At 38.8% G+C, this 19,348-nt stretch overlaps 2 protein-coding genes across 2 annotated transcripts in view; one reads left to right on the plus strand and one right to left on the minus strand.

Moving 5' to 3' along the window:
• On the minus strand, positions 1 to 1,553 carry LOC125779470 (tigger transposable element-derived protein 6-like). Its single transcript, XM_049460829.1, has one exon. The coding sequence runs from the start codon at positions 1,511 to 1,513 to the stop codon at positions 845 to 847; it is 669 nt and encodes a 222-aa protein (XP_049316786.1). The 5' UTR covers positions 1,514 to 1,553; the 3' UTR covers positions 1 to 844.
• Positions 1 to 19,348, plus strand: part of LOC125779386 (procathepsin L) — a 323,484-nt gene that overhangs the window by 214,065 nt on the left and 90,071 nt on the right. The window lies entirely within an intron of this gene.

A 19,348-nucleotide genomic window follows, 5' to 3' on the forward strand; every position in this document is an offset into this window, starting at 1 on the left:
AAAACAAGAAAAAACGTTAACTTCGGCTGCACCGAAGCTAATATACCCTTCACAGGGTTGGGCATTTTTGCACTACCACTAAATATTTAGTGATAGTGAAAAACAAATTGCAATACCACTAAATATTTAGTGATAGTGAAAAAAATGCACTATTACCGAAGTAACTTTGTACTTGAATGACGCCGCTTTCCTATTATAAAAAAAAAAAATTTTAAATACAACACACCTCTTCCTTCCTCTGCGCCAGTGGAAAGACTTTTTTCCTTTGCTGGAATTGTCAATCGATCCACAAGGCAAAATCTCACCGACCGTAATTTTGAAATGTTGGTATTAAAAAAAGCACATAAAAAATGAATTATGTTTTCCTAATTTTGGTGCGGCATAATTAGAAGTCTCTACTCAAATATATGGTTTATTTTGAATACATTGCCTCATACTGCTTCAGCTTATACATACATGTACATACATAATCTTATTTTTATTCTTCAAGAAACAGTGTTATGTTACTGAAAAATGTTTATTATCACTAAGGGTTTTCACTATCACTAAAGATTTTCACTATCACTAAATATTTAGTGGTAGTGCAATTTGTTTTTCACTATCACTAAAGGTTTAGTGGTAGTGCATTTTTTTTTTCACTATTTTGAAAAAGTCGCGTGCATCATGATTAGGTCGGTTATTTATCGGACAGCCCTCGTAATACTGTCACTAACGTAGGAAATCTGTTATTTGGGTTTGTTTTTGACAGAATTTTGTTCGGTAGTAAGAACTTCGGACAGCATTGTGAATTCGTGACATCATTATTTTCATATGGTCATCATCAAAGTTAGTCTGACTAAATACATTAAGCGTTTCCGCAGCCTTCAGATACACTCAAGGTTGGATAAAACTCTGATTCGTCATGATCACCGCTGTCTTTGCTATTCGCGTCGTCGGCGATGATATTATCCACAATGTTTTTATCAGACGGCTCTTCACAAGTGGCGACAGCATCGTCGACAAGCGCGTATTGTTCAAAGTCCTCGTTTGTTATGGGTAACTGATGCTTATCAATAGCCTTCGCCCAAATGTTCAGCGGTACGTCGTCTTCTTCGTTAAAATCATCTGAAGTTATGGTACATTCTACATTGCTTCGGACAAAACCAGCATGTTTGTAACAGTTAAAAATTGTTCCTTGCTTGAGTTGAGTCCAGCCATCTTGAATCATTAGAATAGCGTCGAGAACAGTGATCTTCGGGCACTCAACACTACTGCATCCGCCATCTAGAAACTGGATCATTTTTAAAATAAGGTTTTTACGAAAATGTGCTTTCAAAGCTCCAATGATCCCTTGATCCATGGGTTGCCACACTGATGTCGTGTTTAGAGGCAGAAATACTAGGGTTATGCTTTTCAAGTCTGCAATATGGGAATGTGCAGGGCAGTTGTAAACTAACAGCAGGATTTTCTTATTCTTTTTCGTAAGTTCACGATCCCATGCGCGTGCCCATTTGGTAAAAATGTCACCAGTCATCCAGGCTTTTGATTGCTCTCATAATCCACTGGCAAATGCCGTACATTTTTAAAACATCTGGGACGTTGAGATTTCCCGATTACGAGAAGTTTTTTTTAGCTGTGCCACTCATGTTGGCTACCACCATCACTGTTATTCGCTCCTTTGATAATTTTCGTCCGGTACATTTTTCACCTTTAAATTTCAACGTCTTGTCTGAGGTAAATTTAAAAAACAACCCGGTCTCATCTGAATTAAAAATTTCATCATTACTAAATTGAGCACGTAGAGTAGGCCAAACTTTTTCTAACCAATCGTGTACATCACTCTGTTGTACTGACAAAGACTCGCCAACAATCTTTCCACTGACGATGTTGAGTCTTACTTTAAAACGGTTTATCCAACTCATGGAACATATGAAATTTTGCATGTCTAACTGTCTAGCAAAAAAATTTGCTTTCTCTTGTAGCAGAAGTCCATTAAGAGGTATTCCTCGGTCGCGCTGAAGCTTAAACCACTGCAGCAATGCCTTATCCAACTGCTCATGAGTAGAAGTTCTTACACGTTTGCATTTCAAAACATTGGCATTAAATAGCGGCTCGATCTTGTATTTATTCTTCTTTATTGTTGATATTGTAGAATGAGATACGCCAAATTCCTTTGTGAGGGTCGCGTTTGATTCACCAGCTTCTAATCTGTGTAATATTGCACTCTTTATAAAACACTTTCTCTTCACAGAACTCATTTAATAGCGCTTTATGAACTTGTCATAACATGTGACAAACACTGACTGTGATTTACGCGCGCCAATAAGGAGAATTGACCGTTGAAGCGCGCGGGGAAAGTGAGGCGGACAAGGTATTGGTCATTCGTTACCTAAATTAAAACAAAACACGACGCATCGTTTTAAACGGACGAATTTTCGTAAAAAATGTCGCTATAATGGTTTCTCGCTCAAACCGGAGTCGCACTAAACGGTTACATTTTCTCAGTATCTAACCGAACTTGAGTAAATAATATCGACGCTAAAAACGGTTAGTCGTTTTAAGCGACGTCGTTATAAATGAACTCAACTGTATACTTTATAGGGTCTCCGACGCTTCCCTCTGGGTGTTACAAATTTCGTAACCAACTTAATATACCCTGTTCAGGGTATGAAAAAAATATACAATGCTTTCATCGTATTTCAGTCTCTTACATTTTCATACTGTAAAGAATATCTTTCAGTTGATATGAATATCTATAGCAAAATGTGTTTTGTTTTTAATTTTTAATAATTTTGATAAATAATATTGTATAATAATATATATTTGGTGGTGACGTGGTACTAAACGAGTCGTTGTTAACACTTTGATGGTCGTTGACGAACTATATTTCAATTTTATGCGTTTGATTTAACATTCTTACATTCGTTAAATTTTAGGATAAATAACATAAAATGGCAAACTTAAGAAGTATAGTACGAACAACTATTATGTACAGTACAAATAAAATTTTGGAGTAATTATTATAATTAGTGTAGAGTGGTGATCTTCTAGATTTTTGCGAATTGACTTGCAATACATCTAGAGGGTCTGATGTTTGGTTAGAATTAACAGCTGGTTCACCATCTACTATATTGCAACTTGGCTTGAGGCGGTCGATTGAAATAACGATGTTTTTACCTTTTATGTCGATTGTAAAATTTTTTTCGTTTTAAATAACTTTGTAGGATCCATCGTATGGTTCTGTCATAGAAGGAGTTACTCGATCGTTGCGTACATATACGTGTTGATTGAAATAAATTCTTATTTACGAACGGTGTATTTGGAGAATGCCATGAAGTTTCGACGGGACGAATTTTTTGGAGAAAATTTGCCAGGTAATAGTGTTGCGGTTCCGAATAACATTTCGGCTGCGGAAGCTTTTAAGACTTTCTTAACGGCATTTCGTAGTCCTAAAAGAGTAAGTCGTAAATTATCTACCCAAGATTATTTTCCGGTGGCTAGTATGGCGTTTTTAAATGAACGATGCCACCTTTCTTTCAATCCATTCGTTTGTGGATGATATGGTGATGTACGTTCACGCTGAGTACCTAATGTTAGTAACATCTCTTGAAACATTTTGGATTCGAATTAAGTTCCTTGGTCTGTGATTATCTTCTGAGGTGAGCCGTATCGTCCAACCCACTCGTTCAAGAAAGCTCTACATACTGTTTCTGCGTGAATGTCGACAAGAGGTATCGCTTCGGGCCATCTCGAAAAGCGATCGATGAGTATGAGACAATATTTGAATCCATGATTAAGAGGTAATGGTCTAATCATATCGACGTGAACAACTTGAAAGCGTTGGTCTTGGTCCTTTCGCATATTTACCCAAACAAAAGGTTGAGAAATCATCTATAGAGTTGTGTTGGCTCCAACGTGAGCGAGGTCGTGAACAATGTGTAAACTATGCTTACAAATTTGCGGTGTGGGACGATGGGTCGAACTTGGCTCATAGAGACATCGCAAAGTAATGTAGCGTTGCTGCCTTCTAATCTGAAATGTTTAAGTTGTAAGGAGTGTTTTGTTTTACCATTAACAAGTGCTTGAGTGTTTAAGTCAGATTTTTGCCCCTTGCTCATATCACTGTAGTTGGTTGATGTTATAGTGTTGATACGCGACAATATATCTACGGTTTGGTCTTTTGAACCCGGAATGTGACGGATGTCTGTTGTAAACTAACTAATAAAGTCAAGTTGTCTAATCTGACGAGGTGAACCTTTGTCGTTAGGAATTAAAAATGTTTTATGGCGAGATAGTTTGCAAGAAGTCTCTATCGTAAACTGAGTAATGCTTTTCTGTTTCGGTTAGACGACGTGAGAAATATTTAAGGGGTTTTGGTTTGTTATTTACTAATTGGTGAAGTACAGCTCCTACTGCGACATCGGATGCGTCTGTGAGTAAACGGAGTTGAGCACCAACATGAGGGTATGCTAAAGTTGTTGCATCGGCCATATTTTGTTTACAATCTTCAAAAGCGTTGATTGCTTCATCTTTCCAATCGATACGAATTTTATCGTTGCGTTTGTTTCCGTTGATAAGTTTTTGTAGAACGGCTTGACGTTTTGCGGCGTTAGGTAAAAATTTGCAATAGAAATTGATAGATGCTAGGAAACCTTTTAATTCGTTGGCTATTGTAGGTCGTTTAACTTTTAAACTAGCCACAACTTTTTCTGGTAGCGGGCGAATACCTAGCTGACCCCGCAGCCGTTGTCCTGCGTGAAATTATGTATTTTGAAATGAAAAGAAAGTTAAATTTATCATTTCATTTTCTTTTTTTTCAATGTAACGCATCTTTATAAACAACGTTTTTTGGTTTCTGTTCCGGTGTACAGAAAATATGGTTTTCCAACTCGTGAGCACGCCACGGCCGTGTGAAAAATATAGCATTTCTTTATTTATGACGGAATACGTTTGAACTGAAATGGAAAATCGTTAGAACTCAAAAGAATTCGTGGAATCAAGCATTATCCCCCTTGTATTCGGCGCATGAAGATTGCAAAACATAATAACGACGGATCCTACTTTGAGACGCAAATGATGCGGTGGCATACCAAGCCTGTCCTAAGAATTTAGAAATACCACTGGATAATTCACAGCGTCGTCTTCATTGTCAAGACGATCGATCGATTTGTATGAGCGCAAGTCTCCCGGAATTTGACTTTGAATCTTCCAGTTTAAGTCAACAACATCGGTATTTTTGGCAGCTAACATTGCGCGTGCACTTAAGGAATCGTAGTTACGATAATTTAGCCAATGTCCGAACATTTGTGATGAGTTCATCTTTCGTGAATAGATATCGAGCCACCGGCAGTATCAACCGAAATTGTACCATTTCTAATTTTTAGTGAAGACGATGTAAAATGTCTTTGGCAATGTCGATGTTTATATCGAAAAGAATGCGAACTTCATTTTCATTCCAGTGATTAACGTGTTCCAGCAAATGTAATTGCTGACTTACTTCTCCAAAACTCACCAAAATTCACAGTAAGCAATGACTCAAATATAGTTGAACCGCGTACATTAATCAAAAGCAACCGAAGGTAGAAAAAATCGTCGTTTTTCGGGTGGATTGTGTAAATTCGTCCTAATGCATTAGTTGATAAGACACCTGGATGTCCATCTACTGCATTCCATGCATAGTATCGAGGCATTTCCGAATGTCCTCGCAAATGGATCACTGACGAAAGTTGAAAAAAAACTCGACAATGATAATTTTGTTTCCACTGGCTATACTGTATTCTCTGGGTTGAAATACACCTTTTGCCCATTCTCAAAATTAACTGCGAGACGCACAACAGTCGGAAAACGTTCATGAGTTGCAAAAGTAAATATCCTACAAAGCGCTTTATTGCAGTTCACGTATCGACCGTATCGTTCAAGACCAATAATCGCCATGTTGCTTCCTTTGGTGACGTACTTACAAACGTATTTTATCGATTTCACCAAACTGCAATACTAAACACTGATATGAGTTTTGAATATGAATTAGACAATAATGGTGAATATAGTACGATCCGTGTGTTGTCAACTTCGATATTCACTCTTCTAAGTTGAATGCTGAATGTTCTGTTATCTGGTGAGCGACGCCGATAGAGTTGATATCCATCATTTCCAGTTTGTGTTGCCGAAAGAAAAGCACGTGGATACTGTTTCGTGCATTTATTGTCAGACATACAAACCGAAAAGGTCCATGAACCATATTGGTTTCCACCACTTCATATAATACTGGATCTTTCTCTACATCAGGAATTTCCGGAGAAATGATTTCAATTTGCAATTGACCTCTTTGTGTGAAACACACGTAAAGTTTTCTCTGAATAATTTTCAATAATTTTTCTTTTGAATAGTCGGAATAAAAAAGCAAGCGACCGAAATTAAACTATTCAAATAATTTACAAATCAAAATATTGAAAAACAAAACAAACAAAAATTGAAAAAAAAATTGTATGGAAAAAAGTTAATATTTGGAACTATCCAATTTTATCGAGTTTTCATTGTTTCTAAAATGTATTCTGCTATTCGGGGTGGAGACAAATCCAACGAATCAATAACCATGAAAATTGGTTCCGCAGATCTCGAGTTATAAGTGTTCGAATAAACCCGTCTTTGTTTTATATATATAGATGATGTGACCTAAGAATTTTATTTCTTTTTTACCAAATTCACATTTCGACGGATTAGTTGTTAGGCCAGTTGCGCGGAGTCGTTGGAATATCATGCGTATATGTTTCGCATGTTCCTCCATGTTTGCTGAAGCTATGCATATGTCATCAACAAAGGAAAGGCGAAGTCAAGTCCTCGTAAGGCTTCATGCATGAGGCGTTGAAAAGTTTGTGCTGCATTTCGTAGACCAAACGTCATATGAGTAAACTCGTATAGACCAAATGGTGTTATAGATATAAAGAAAACAGCCATAATTTTCTTTATATCTTCCGGTCGAACGGGTATTTGATGGAATGCTCTTTGTAGATCGATCTTACCAAAAACTGTTTTTCCTCGTAGAATTGTAAGGCAGTCATGAATAAAAGGAATAGGATAAAGGTGGGGAACGGTGATTTTATTGAGCGCACGGTAATCTCCATATGGTCGCCAATTGCCGTCTGCTTTGCGGACCATGTGAAGCTAACTCTTCGAAGGGCGACACACGCCTATTTGCATCAGATATTCGAATTCAGTGCGTGCGGTTTTAAGTTTTTTGTGGTCGAGCTTTCGAGCACGAGCTGTAACGAGTTGGCCTTGAGTTTCAATTACGTAACATACCTCAGTCTTTGCTAGCTTTCGATCAAGATTCATTTCTGTGACGTCCTCAAATTCCTTGAGTAGCTTTGCGAATGGGCACTGTACGTCAAAAGCCTTTATCTGCATATTCAACTCTTTGTGAATAGTGCAAGACATTTCGAGATTTGTCTTGTTGTCGATTAATTTGTTGCGTTGTAGATCGATGATTTTCATAGATTCTTTATAACATACCATCTATACAAATTCCATAAAGCCTTACTTAAAAGGCCGAATATATCGAGAAATATTAATGACAGCGATTTTAACCTCAGACCTTTTTTATAGCAAATCAAATTTGCTACAAATTCGTCACGTTCTTTTTTTCTATAGCTCCTGTCATTTACGAGATATATATAAAAAAAATGCGAAATTCGGAGAAAAATTGGGCTTAGAGCCCCGCACTACCTCGCGGGTGTGAGTTACGACTTTGTTGCACTGAGCACTTTTGTAGAGTGAACGATTCTGAGAAATATGCGTCTAAAGTCAAAGCGATGCCATAAAATACCTCTGATCTGTAGGAATTTAAAGACAAAAACTCACGATTGTAGTGTATTTTCTATGGAAAATGTTTACAGGCCTTGGTCCAGTTCTTAATGTTGATATTAAGTGCTAAAATTTTCAGGGAATTTTTTTAGGGTATTTCCAAGGAAATTTCGTGACGGGACTGAAGAAAATTAATAGTTCAAAAAAAAAACACCCTAATATATATACTTATATATATATATATTTGCATATAGATATGGTTATACTATTTAATTTGTAAGTACACATGTTAAAACTCAAATAAGATTGTTTAGAAATAGATACATAGCTTATATGCAAATTTAGTAGTAGAAATCATACGACGACATTGACATAGTTCAGCGAATTAAAAGACAGCGGCTACGCTGGCTAGGTCATGTTGTCCGAATGAACGAAAGCACTACAGCTCTGAAAGTATTCGACGCAGTACCCGCCGGGGGAAGCAGAGGAAGAGGAAGACATCCACTCCGTTGGAATAAACAAGTGGAGAAGGACCTGGCTTCGCATGGAATATCCAATTGGCTCCACTTAGCAAAAAAAAAAGAAACGACTGGCGCGCTGTCGTTAACTCGGCTATAATCACGTAAGCGGTGTCTACGCCAGTAAAGAAGAAGAAGAAGAAGTAGTAAAAATCATCACCGCTACTTTTATACATATTTTATTAAGTACCAACATTCTTAGCACTTAATTGTATAAAACAACACTATAACATTGTTTAAAACTAGATAAATGCTTGATTTATAATAAGTCTGAGCACCGGCAATCGCCAAACCGGACAACTAGAAGACAACGACGCTGATGATCTTTTGGCGGAATTTACCAACCACTATATCGAGGTAAAAACCAAGCTGACACGTCGGCGGCACGCTTGCCGAGTTTCCGAAGCTCACATCTCTACGACGCGATCTCGATGTTCAACACCATTGTACACCAGGAGGTAGATTTAACAAGAATTGAGAAATTCCAGCACCTTCGGTCAAGTCTACGTGATGCACCGTTGGACACCATTCGTTCATTTGAGATAAATGAACAAAATTATGATAAGGCTATTGATTTGCTAAGAGCTATATTTGACAATAAAGGCTTGAATTTCCAGGCTCACATCAGAGATATTTTTCAGCTCAAGAGGGTAGAGGGGATAGGGTTGCCAAACTTCGAGAACTTAACTACACTGTAAATGCTCACTTGCGAGCGTTGCAAACTATGGGAACTAAGGAACATATTGCTGACTGCTTACTCATTCAACTAGTGTCTCAAAATTTGGACGTCAGTTCTCGCGAGAAATGGGAGGAACAAACACCTGTAAGCGAAATACCTACATGGAATTCAATGGCTAAAAGTTTTGGCTGGAAATAGTACAGAATGTCCTTGGACTTCCGGAAAAACAGGTAGGCAAGAATTTGTCAAATCACATCAATATTGACGTTATTTTAACGGCAGTTGTAGCTGGATGCATATTGCGCAATTCTAGTAAACACAAAATCGCAAGCAGTTTCTGGGTCTTTCTCCCACAATGCGCTATTAAGAAGTAAAACGGTTAAGCCTATGCTTGAATTGCCTTCGAGTCAGGCATTCACTTAAAGACTGCAAGTCCGAACACTGTAAACATATCACGTCGAAGCATTACTTCATCAAGACACAAATAATTTTCCTACAACTTCACAACCAATGGCTTTTGATAATCCACCGCAGCTATCACAACCAACCACGTCTAGTTCGTTCAACCCATACTCGTTTTCTTCTTCATCTTTCGGTCCTTCAGCTTCTGCACTCGTGGCGTCTGAAGTTCAGGCTAGCGTTGCTGACAGAGAGTTCGTTCTCTTAGCAACCGCCATAATTTATGTAAAGAATCGATCTGGCTCCCTCATTCTCTGCAGAGCTCTGCTAGATTCTGCGTCACAATTAAACTTTATAACCAATCGACTCGCTAATCAACTACAATTGAAGAAGGTTAAATCTTCACAGCTCATTACTGGTATAAGCCAAAATGATTTCGTTGCCAATCATATCGTTAATTTCGACCTGCATTCACGCATTAACGATTACATTGTCAAATTGTCTGCGGTTATCACCTCCACCATTGCCGATGTTCAACAATCTCGTTCTTTAAAGGGTATTAATTGGAATATACCACAAAATATTAGCAGACCCACACTTTTTTGCAGCGCGTTAATATGCCCATTGGAGCTAGTTTATTCTTAAACCTGCTCTGCGTTGGCCAGATACGCCTGGCTGAAAGTTTACCACTTTTACAAAAAACAAAGCTAGGTTGGGTTGTACACATCAGGCTCAACAACATACAACATTTCGAAGCTATCTGGCTTAGCAGCCATCGGCATGGCTATAGCAAATGACACAGATGACGACTTACATAACCAAGTTCAATGCTTTTGGGAAATAGAGAACTGTATTGACTCCACACCAAAGACTACAATAGAGGAGGATTTATGCGAAAAGCATTTTATAAAAACCTATAAGCGATTGGAATCTATTGAGTTTTCGGTTCGATTACCAACAAAATCTCCTTCTTGCGAACTAGGAGAGTCGTATCAACAAGCTATCAATCGATTCAAGGCTTTAGAGCGGAAATTTTAGCGCATTGCTGAACTAAAACAACAATATTCGACATTCATTAAGGAATACTTTGATTTTAACCATATGCCAGTCGTTGGCACTATACCAAAGCAAATTCCAATAAATTTTATGCGTAATCATTGTGTTTTAAAGGCTTATAGCACAACAACAAAACTGCGTGTGGTTTTTGATGGTTCTGCGACAACCAGCAATGGACTTTCGTTGAATTCGATTCTGATGAAAGGACCAACCATTCAACCTCAACTTTTTGATATTTTGCTTCGATTTCTTCAAAATTGCTCTTTCTGCAGACATTTGTAAAATGTATCGCTGTGTAAGAATGTCTAATTCACACAACTTCCTGCAGTGTATAATATGAACCTAATGAAGATTTTAGCATTTTTATGTTAGATACCGTCACCTATGGAACGAAGCCAGCTTCTTTTCTAGGCATTCATTCAATGTAGCAGCTTGGCTGCGATGAAGCTCATGTTTATCCCGTTGGAACCGAAACGATACACCATGGATTTTATGCGGATGACATGATTACCGGTGAAGATCGGTGGGCGAAGCAAAAATGATATTAAATGAGACTAAAAAGTGTTTATCTCTCGGAAACTTTCACTTGAGGAAATGGTGTTCGAATGATGATCGAGTCTTGATTGATATTGAGGATAATGACAAACAGGACTTCCTAACCTTCGACGACGGTACAAGCATAACAAAAAACTTGGATTGGTTTGGGACCCGAAGTTGGACGTATTCATATTTTCCTTTTCACTCTTTGGAACACCGGCTAAGGTAACTAAACTCACAATCCTTTCGGCTATGGCCAGGCTCTGCGACCCCCTTGCTTTGATCGGACCTGTGGTGGCCAAAGCCAAAATATTCTCGCAGTACTTGTGGAAAGAGAAGCTACATTGCAACGAAAGCCCATCTCAAGCAAAATGCAATCAATACAAACTAATTACTCGTTTTAGTTATGACCGGTACTTGCTGATGCAAGAGCTGAAGTTTGGATTTTGTGATGCGAGTGAGGCTGCTTATGGGGCCTGCATATACATACACGCTGAAAGAGGCGTGTTCTTAGCGCTGTTGGGGGGAAAAAGTTCTTTCCAGTTGAGGAATATCTTATTCTAGTTTTGAGTATTTCAAGCCTTTTTATACAATTTTGGGAGTCTTAGGTATCTAATTAAATATTTGTGTATGTGTGTGTGTGTGTAAAATGTTGTGCTTACAGCATATTGTTCATGCAGAGAACTTAAAGCATAGAGAAAGTGCAAATTGAATTCTGTATGATGTTCGATTGGGCGGCTAACAGAGCTGATAGAAGTGTAGTAAGGAATTCACTGTCGCTGTTATTTAACACAATTGAGCACATGCAATGACAGAAATATACATATGTATTCATGCGAGAATAAATAAAGAGAAAAATATACAAAGTTACTAGTGATGAGCGATATTTCACTACCGGTGATTTTTTCACTGTGATTGAAAAATCACAAATCGCAACTGCGATCACTTTTTATAAATAGCAGTTCGCTTCGCAATCGCAGTTCGAACCAGTGAATTGCGATCGCAGTTCGAAACTGTGATTGCAGTTCGAACCAGTGAATTGCGATCGCAGTTCGAAACTGTGATCGCAGTTCGAACCAGTGAATAGCGATCGCAGTTCGAAACTGTGATCGCAGTTCGAACCTGTGAATTACGATCACAATAGCAAATAGCAGAAAAGTAACAACTTTCTTCAGGGTATTGTATTGTTACAAAAGTAGTATTAAGTTGTATTTGTATTGCTATATGCATCCCTTATTATGAACAATAGCTGTAGGTATATGGAATAGCATTTGTCTTGTTGTAGACATCTGGCGCCGCACTGTTGCTTGTCTACTGGCGCCGCGGCAGTCTGCTTGCGTCTGGCGCCGTATAGCATTATGTTCTGGTAATTTCCAGACGCAATATTCTAGAAGGACACGTCGGCATCAGCGAGAAGTGCGTGGCTATATAAGCCGTGGCAGCGCCAACGTAATGAATCAGTGCTAAGAGTAAACTGTTATAGTGTAGACGAGTTGTAAAATAAAGAGTTGTTGAATTGAATTAAACAGTAAACGGTTTTATTTGTCAATCCAGAGATACGAACCTAGTAAAGTGAAACTAGCAAGGAGTAAATTCGCAACAATTGGTGTCAGAAGTGGGATTGTCAAATAATCCAAATTCAAGATGGTTAAATTCGGAGAATTGAGAATTCAGCATTTGAAAAAGGAACTGGAGGAGCGTAAATTGCCGATAAGCGGGCAAAAGGCGGATCTGCAGGCACGATTACGTGAAGCAATGGAAGCGGATGGAATTAATGTGGACGAGTTCGAATTTCATGGGCCAGAAACTTCTACAAAGGTAGAAGAAAAAGTAGAAGAACAACGAACATCATCGAGTGTGGACATGAACATGCTATTAGTGGCTATACAGAAAATAGGTGAAAATACAGAAAATGCAGTGCAAACAGGAAATCGTCTGGCACAGCAAATAGCTGAAAATGCAGAAAAGGCAGTGCAAACAGAAAATCGTCTGGCACAGCAAATAGCAGAAAATACATCACAGTTAAAGTCTTGCCTTACACAACAAATGACTGAAAATAATACGCAGTTAGAAAAGCGTTTGGCACAACAGATTACAGAAAATAATACACAAGTGCAAGAGAAATTTTCAAAATTTGAAGACGAATTAAGCACTTTAAAAAATGACGAAGAAAATTTAAAATCAGAAGTTCTTCAGTTAAGTAATCGTGGGCGAGAACTGCAACTACATGGCCCTGCACCATCAACAAATAATCGAAGATTGAAGGCACCCACATTCGATGGAAGTATTCCATTTCAAATTTTCAAACTTCAGTTTGAAAAGACAGCAATGGCCAATAACTGGAATGCAGCGGACAAAGTGGCGTCCTTGTTTGTATCATTGAAAGGACTTGCGGCAGAAATCCTTCAGACTATTCCAGACTGTGAACGGGACAACTATGAGGCATTGATGAGTGCGATAGAAAGACGATATGGTAGTGAGCACCGGAAACAAATATACCAGATCGAACTGCAAAATAGGGGTCAGAAGATGAACGAGTCATTGCAAGAGTTCGCAACTGAAATAGAACGACTGGCTCATTTGGCAAATGCAGATGCACCTGTGGATTACATTGCGAGGGTAAAAATTCAATGTTTCATAAATGGAATTCGTGATGTGGACACCAAACGCGCCACATATGCATTGCCAAAAAGAACGTTTGCTGAAACGGTTTCGCACGCCCTCACACAGGAAACAGCTTCCCTACTAAGTAAACCAGCACACAAAGTACAAAGGGTTGAAATGGAACAACCGGCGCTGATGGAAGAAATACTGAAGACTCTGAAGACAATTGCTGCACCGCGAGTAAATACAACAGGAAGATGTTTCAACTGTGGAAAAGCGGGTCACTTTGCCCGAAATTGCAATATAAAAGTAAACCCATCAAAACGGAAACAACCAACAGATAACGAGGACGGAGCATCCGCATCTCACAAGTCGTTAAACTAAAACGGAACAGTTCAAAGGGGCGTGAGCTGGTTCCCACAACTATTTGCCCCGCCATCTCGATATCACAAATAGGTCGCCATGACAACAATCTTACTATCAACGGCATCGTAAATGGACGACTGTCAACGCTTACTTTGGATACTGGTGCCACACATTCAATTATCCGACCGGATGTGGTAAGAGGAACGGTTGAACCATTAGTCGGTTGCAAGCTTCGAACGGCCACCGGGGAGGAAGCAGCTGTCGCGGGAAAAGTGTTTTGCGAAGTGATGATTGGTACCCTGGAAGTTAATCACACCTTCATCGTAGCAGAAATCACGGATGAAATTATAATGGGAGTAGATTTCTTGATTGATCACGGGGTTACTTTGGATTTAAACAAGCAAATGCTGTTTTGCCAGAACATGGAGATGCCTATAAACACCGGATATGTGACCAACGTTGAAAGTAAGAGGGTGATTGTTGATGATAATCAGAGTATTCCACCAAAATCTGAGGCGATTGTATGGGCTAAGGTGAATGGAGGAGGTGGGACTGAAGAGTTGTGGATTGTGGAACCAACAAACATAGATACACCCATATTGGTAGGAAGAACGCTTGTGAAAACTAGAGAAGACGCTGCCCTTCCGGTCAGAGTAGTGAATGAATTCAACACGCCTATAAGGCTGAAGAAAGGAGCAGTAATTGGACAGTGCCAGAATATAAGTGCAATAAATAGCACGATGCGAACGGTCACAACAGAAGCCTACTATTGAGCCACAGCAGACAAGTCCTACACTCCTAAACAATTTGCTGAATGAGGTGCATGAATATGAAAAATTAAAAGCAGAAAAACTATTAGAAAAATACGCATCCATATTTGCAAACGAAGGAAACAACACAGGAAGAACCGGCATTGTCAAACATCGCATAAATACCGGAGACGCTAAACCAATCCGACAAGTTCCGCGTAGGGTTCCACTAGCGAAACGTGAAGATGCTAACAAAATTATTGAAGACATGCACAAAAACGGTGTAATCGAACCTTCAATAAGTCCATGGAGCTCACCTATCGTCTTAGTTAAAAAGAAAGATGATAGCATCCGTTTCTGCGTAGATTATAGGAAGTTGAATGATGTCACAAAGAAAGACAGTTATCCTCTACCAAGAATCGACGATACATTAGACACCTTGTCTGGAGCGAAATGGTTTTCTACATTAGATCTACAAAGTGGATATTGGCAAGTCGAGATTGATGAATGTGACCGTGAAAAGACCGCTTTCAGTATGGGCGACGGGTTATGGGAATTCTCTGTGATGCCATTTGGGTTATGTAATGCGCCTGCAACGTTCGAGCGAATGATGGAACATGTGTTAAAAGGACTCAACTGGAAGACATGTTTAGTGTATCTTGATGACATTATCATCATGGGAAAAAGTTTCGATGATCATCTGAAAAATCTAGAGGAAGTCTTTCAGCGGATAGCATCAGCCGGATTACGCTTGAATCCCAAAAAGTGTTCTTTATGGAAGAAGCAGGTCACATATCTCGGACATAAAGTGTCAACTGAGGGGATTCACACCGAGGAAGGAAAAATAAAAGCAGTCAAAGATTGGCCTCGACCCACCAACATACATGAACTCCGCAGCTTCCTTGGCTTATGCACGTATTACCGCCGCTTTGTACCTGGATTTGCGAACGTGGCTAGAAGTTTACATGATTTAACAAAGAAGAATCGCCCGTTTGTATGGCAGTTGGAACAAGAAAAAGCGTTTGAGCAGCTTAAGGAACTACTTTGTACGGCGCCGATGTTGGCTTATCCAATACCTGGAAAGAAATTCATCCTGGATACAGATGCGAGCGCTTATGGAATTGGAGGTGTCCTGTCTCAACTCATCGATGGGCAAGAAAGAGTAATTGGGTATTACAGCAGAGTGCTCGGGAAACCAGAGAAAAGCTACTGTGTGGGGCGAAAAGAACTACTAGCTGTGGTGGAATGTGTAAAACATTTCCACAAGTATTTGTATGGACAACGGTTCTTGCTGAGGACTGATCATGGTTAAAATGGTTATTACAGTTTAAGAATCCGGAAGGCCAAATTGCATGATGGATCGAAAGATTACAGAATTACGACTTCGAAACAGAACATCGAAAGGGGATTCACCACAAAAATGTGGATGCATTATCACGTCGCCCTTGTCCACTGGAATGTAAACATTGCTCCAAATCAGAAGGAAAAGAAGGTATAATCGACGTGCGATTACTGAATATAGAACCTGAAGATGATTGGACTCCTCACCGCATCAGAATCAATCAGCTGGAGGACCCTGATCTTGCAAAGCTGATAATAGCCAAAGAAAATGGGGTACGACCACCAAAGGAACAAATAAGTAGCGAGAGTCCAACTGCAAAAGCATATTGGGCCCAATGGAACAGCATAAACCTCGTTAATGGATACCTTCATCGTACCTGGGAAAGTGAAGATGGCAAACGGTCTCGTCTGCTGATCATAGTACCGAAGTCCATGATCCCGAAAGTGTTGAAAGAATATCACAATGGACCTAGTGGAGGGCACCTTGGAATTACAAAAACTATAGAGAAAATTAAACAACGGTTCTACTGGATCGGTTGTCGAGATTCCATAGCAGAATGGATAAGTAATTGTGTAGAGCGCATGGCAGCTAAAGGTCCTAAAGCCAAAAGTCGCGGTAGGCTACAACAGTACAACGTGGGATCACTATTTGAACGAGTCGCAATGGATGTTGCAGGTCCGTTCCCAACCAGTACGGCCGGAAACAAATATCTACTGGTTGTCATGGACTATTTCAGTAAATGGCCAGACCTTACCAAACCAAGAAGCGAAGACAGTAACCGAAGCGTTTGTAGAAAATTGGATAACAAGGTTCGGAGTGCCCGTCGAATTACACTCAGATCAAGGCAGGAATTTCGAATCTTCCATTTTCCAAGAAGTCTGTACATTATTGGGCATCCACAAGACAGGGACAACAGCGTTACACCCACAATCAGATGGGATGGTAGAGAGATTCAACCGAACGCTCGAAGAACATCTGCAGAAAATCGTTGATAAAGATCAACGGAATTGGGACAAGTGCATCCAGATGTTCCTGCTGGCGTATCGTTCAGCGAAGCACGAGACAACTGGTTACACGCCAGCAAAGATTATTTTCGGATCTGATCTGCGACTCCCTGCTGATCTTAAGTTTGGAACGAATCCTACAGCTGTAAGAAATGATGGAGATTATTGTTCTGCCTTAAAGGAAGAAATGAATGAATTGCATCTAATGGTAAGACAGCATACGCATCTGATGAGCAATAAGATGAAGAACCGGTTCGATCAAGCGGCAAATTCAAAAGGTTTTGAAGAAGGTGATCTGGTCCTGTTGTACAATCCACTTCGAAAGAAAGGCTTGTCCCCGAAACTGCAGACAGCCTGGGAAGGACCCTATATGGTGATGAAACGACTTAATGACGTGGTATACCGCATACAAAGAAATGGAAAAGCACGATGTAAAATGAAAGTAGTACATTTGGAGAGGCTCGCCCCATTTGGGTCAAGAGGATTTGTGCCTAATCGGGACGATTAGGCTTTAGTGGAGGGCAGTGTTACAAAAGTAGTATTACGTTGTATTTGTATTGCTATATGCATCCCTTATTATGAACAATAGCTGTAGGTATATGGAATAGCATTTGTCTTGTTGTAGACATCTGGCGCCGCGGCTGTCTGCTTGTCGAAACAATAGACATCTGGCGCCGCACTGTTGCTTGTCTACTAGCGCCGTATAGCATTATGTTCTGGTAATTTCCAGACGCAATATTCTAGAAGGACACGTCGGCATCAGCGAGAAGTGCGTGGCTATATAAGCCGTGGCAGCGCCAACGTAATGAATCAGTGCTAAGAGTAAACTGTTATAGTGTAGACGAGTTGTAAAATAAAGAGTTGTTGAATTGAATTAAACAGTGTTCATTTTATTTGTCAATCCAGAGATACGAACCTAACAAAGTAAACTAGCAAGCAGTAAAATCGTAACAGTATATATCGTATATGCTATTTTTCGTCATAGCGGTTTGAAATTTTGAGTGTAACGTTCTTATAATTTTTAATAATGGCAGAAAGTGTATCAAGGAAAAGAAGTGAAGATGAAATATAATCAAAATGGAATATTTTACTTTGTTTTAATAAAATTTCTAATTTTACTTATTGTTAAAACCAAATTTGAAAGCTTTTTGTGTTGAAAACAAGAATTGAAACTAATTAATTTCAGAAAAAATATGGAATAAAAAAATTACGGGTTTTTAATATTTTCCCAAAGATAAGGAAACTCGCGTTAATTATTTGGTCTTGAAAATATTAAAAGCGGGTATTCTAAACAAACAAATTATCAACCACACTAATGGTAATTCCTTCTAAGAAATGTTTGAAACCATCATACCAACATACAAATGTACTATGCAATACGCTCTAAGTGTCAGGTAGCCGAACCGCTCCAACATTTTCGAAAATGTAGTGAAAAGAAAGGCGTAAAAACTTGACTCGGATTACAGGAACCAAAAGAGAATTTACCGCCAATAACGACAAAGCGTTCAGTCGTTCCCACGACAGTCGGGTGTACGTAACTGGACGGGACCCGGACTTGTATTCGGCCAAACACTGTCAAATCGGCAGAATCTGCCGCTACAACAACAACAACAAAAGGTCTCCGTTTTAACGTCGACTTAGTATCGATCGCAATAGCAATATAAAATCACAGTGATTTAAAAATAGCAATCACTGAAATCACAGTGATTTAAAAATCGCAATATCGCTCATCTCTAAAAGTTACACAGAGAATGTAAAAAAGCATTCTCTGAGTCACATATACATACGTGATTATTTTGTATTATAGTTATGAACCATTGTCACATATGCGTGATTATTTTGTCTTATATGAAACATTTTTCCGAAAAACGGTAAAAATTGTATATTATATAATTAAATAAAAAATAATTTTCAGTAAATTATTATTTCAAAAATTATATTAATTTCGACTAATATAAAATGAAGATGTGCCAAATGAACTTAATTGTGCTCATACAAACACTTCCATTCATTCCGAAAAACGGTACAAATTGTATATTATATAATTAAATAAAAAATAATTTTCAGTAAATTATTATTTCAAAAATTATATTAATTTCGACTAATATAAAATTAAGATGTGCCAAATGAACTTAATTGTGCTCATACAAACACTTCCATTCATTCCTTTCATTTCTTCAAAAAAAATTAATGACCTTCATGAAATATGCATATTCGCATTATTTCGTTATCATTTCCATATTCGTATCAATAGAATTTCTATGTCATATACAATATTATTTCTTTGGCACATTTGTTTGTACGTTTACGAAATC

Source organism: Bactrocera dorsalis, chromosome 6 (assembly GCF_023373825.1).
Source record: "Bactrocera dorsalis isolate Fly_Bdor chromosome 6, ASM2337382v1, whole genome shotgun sequence".
Lineage (NCBI taxonomy): Eukaryota > Metazoa > Arthropoda > Insecta > Diptera > Tephritidae > Bactrocera > Bactrocera dorsalis.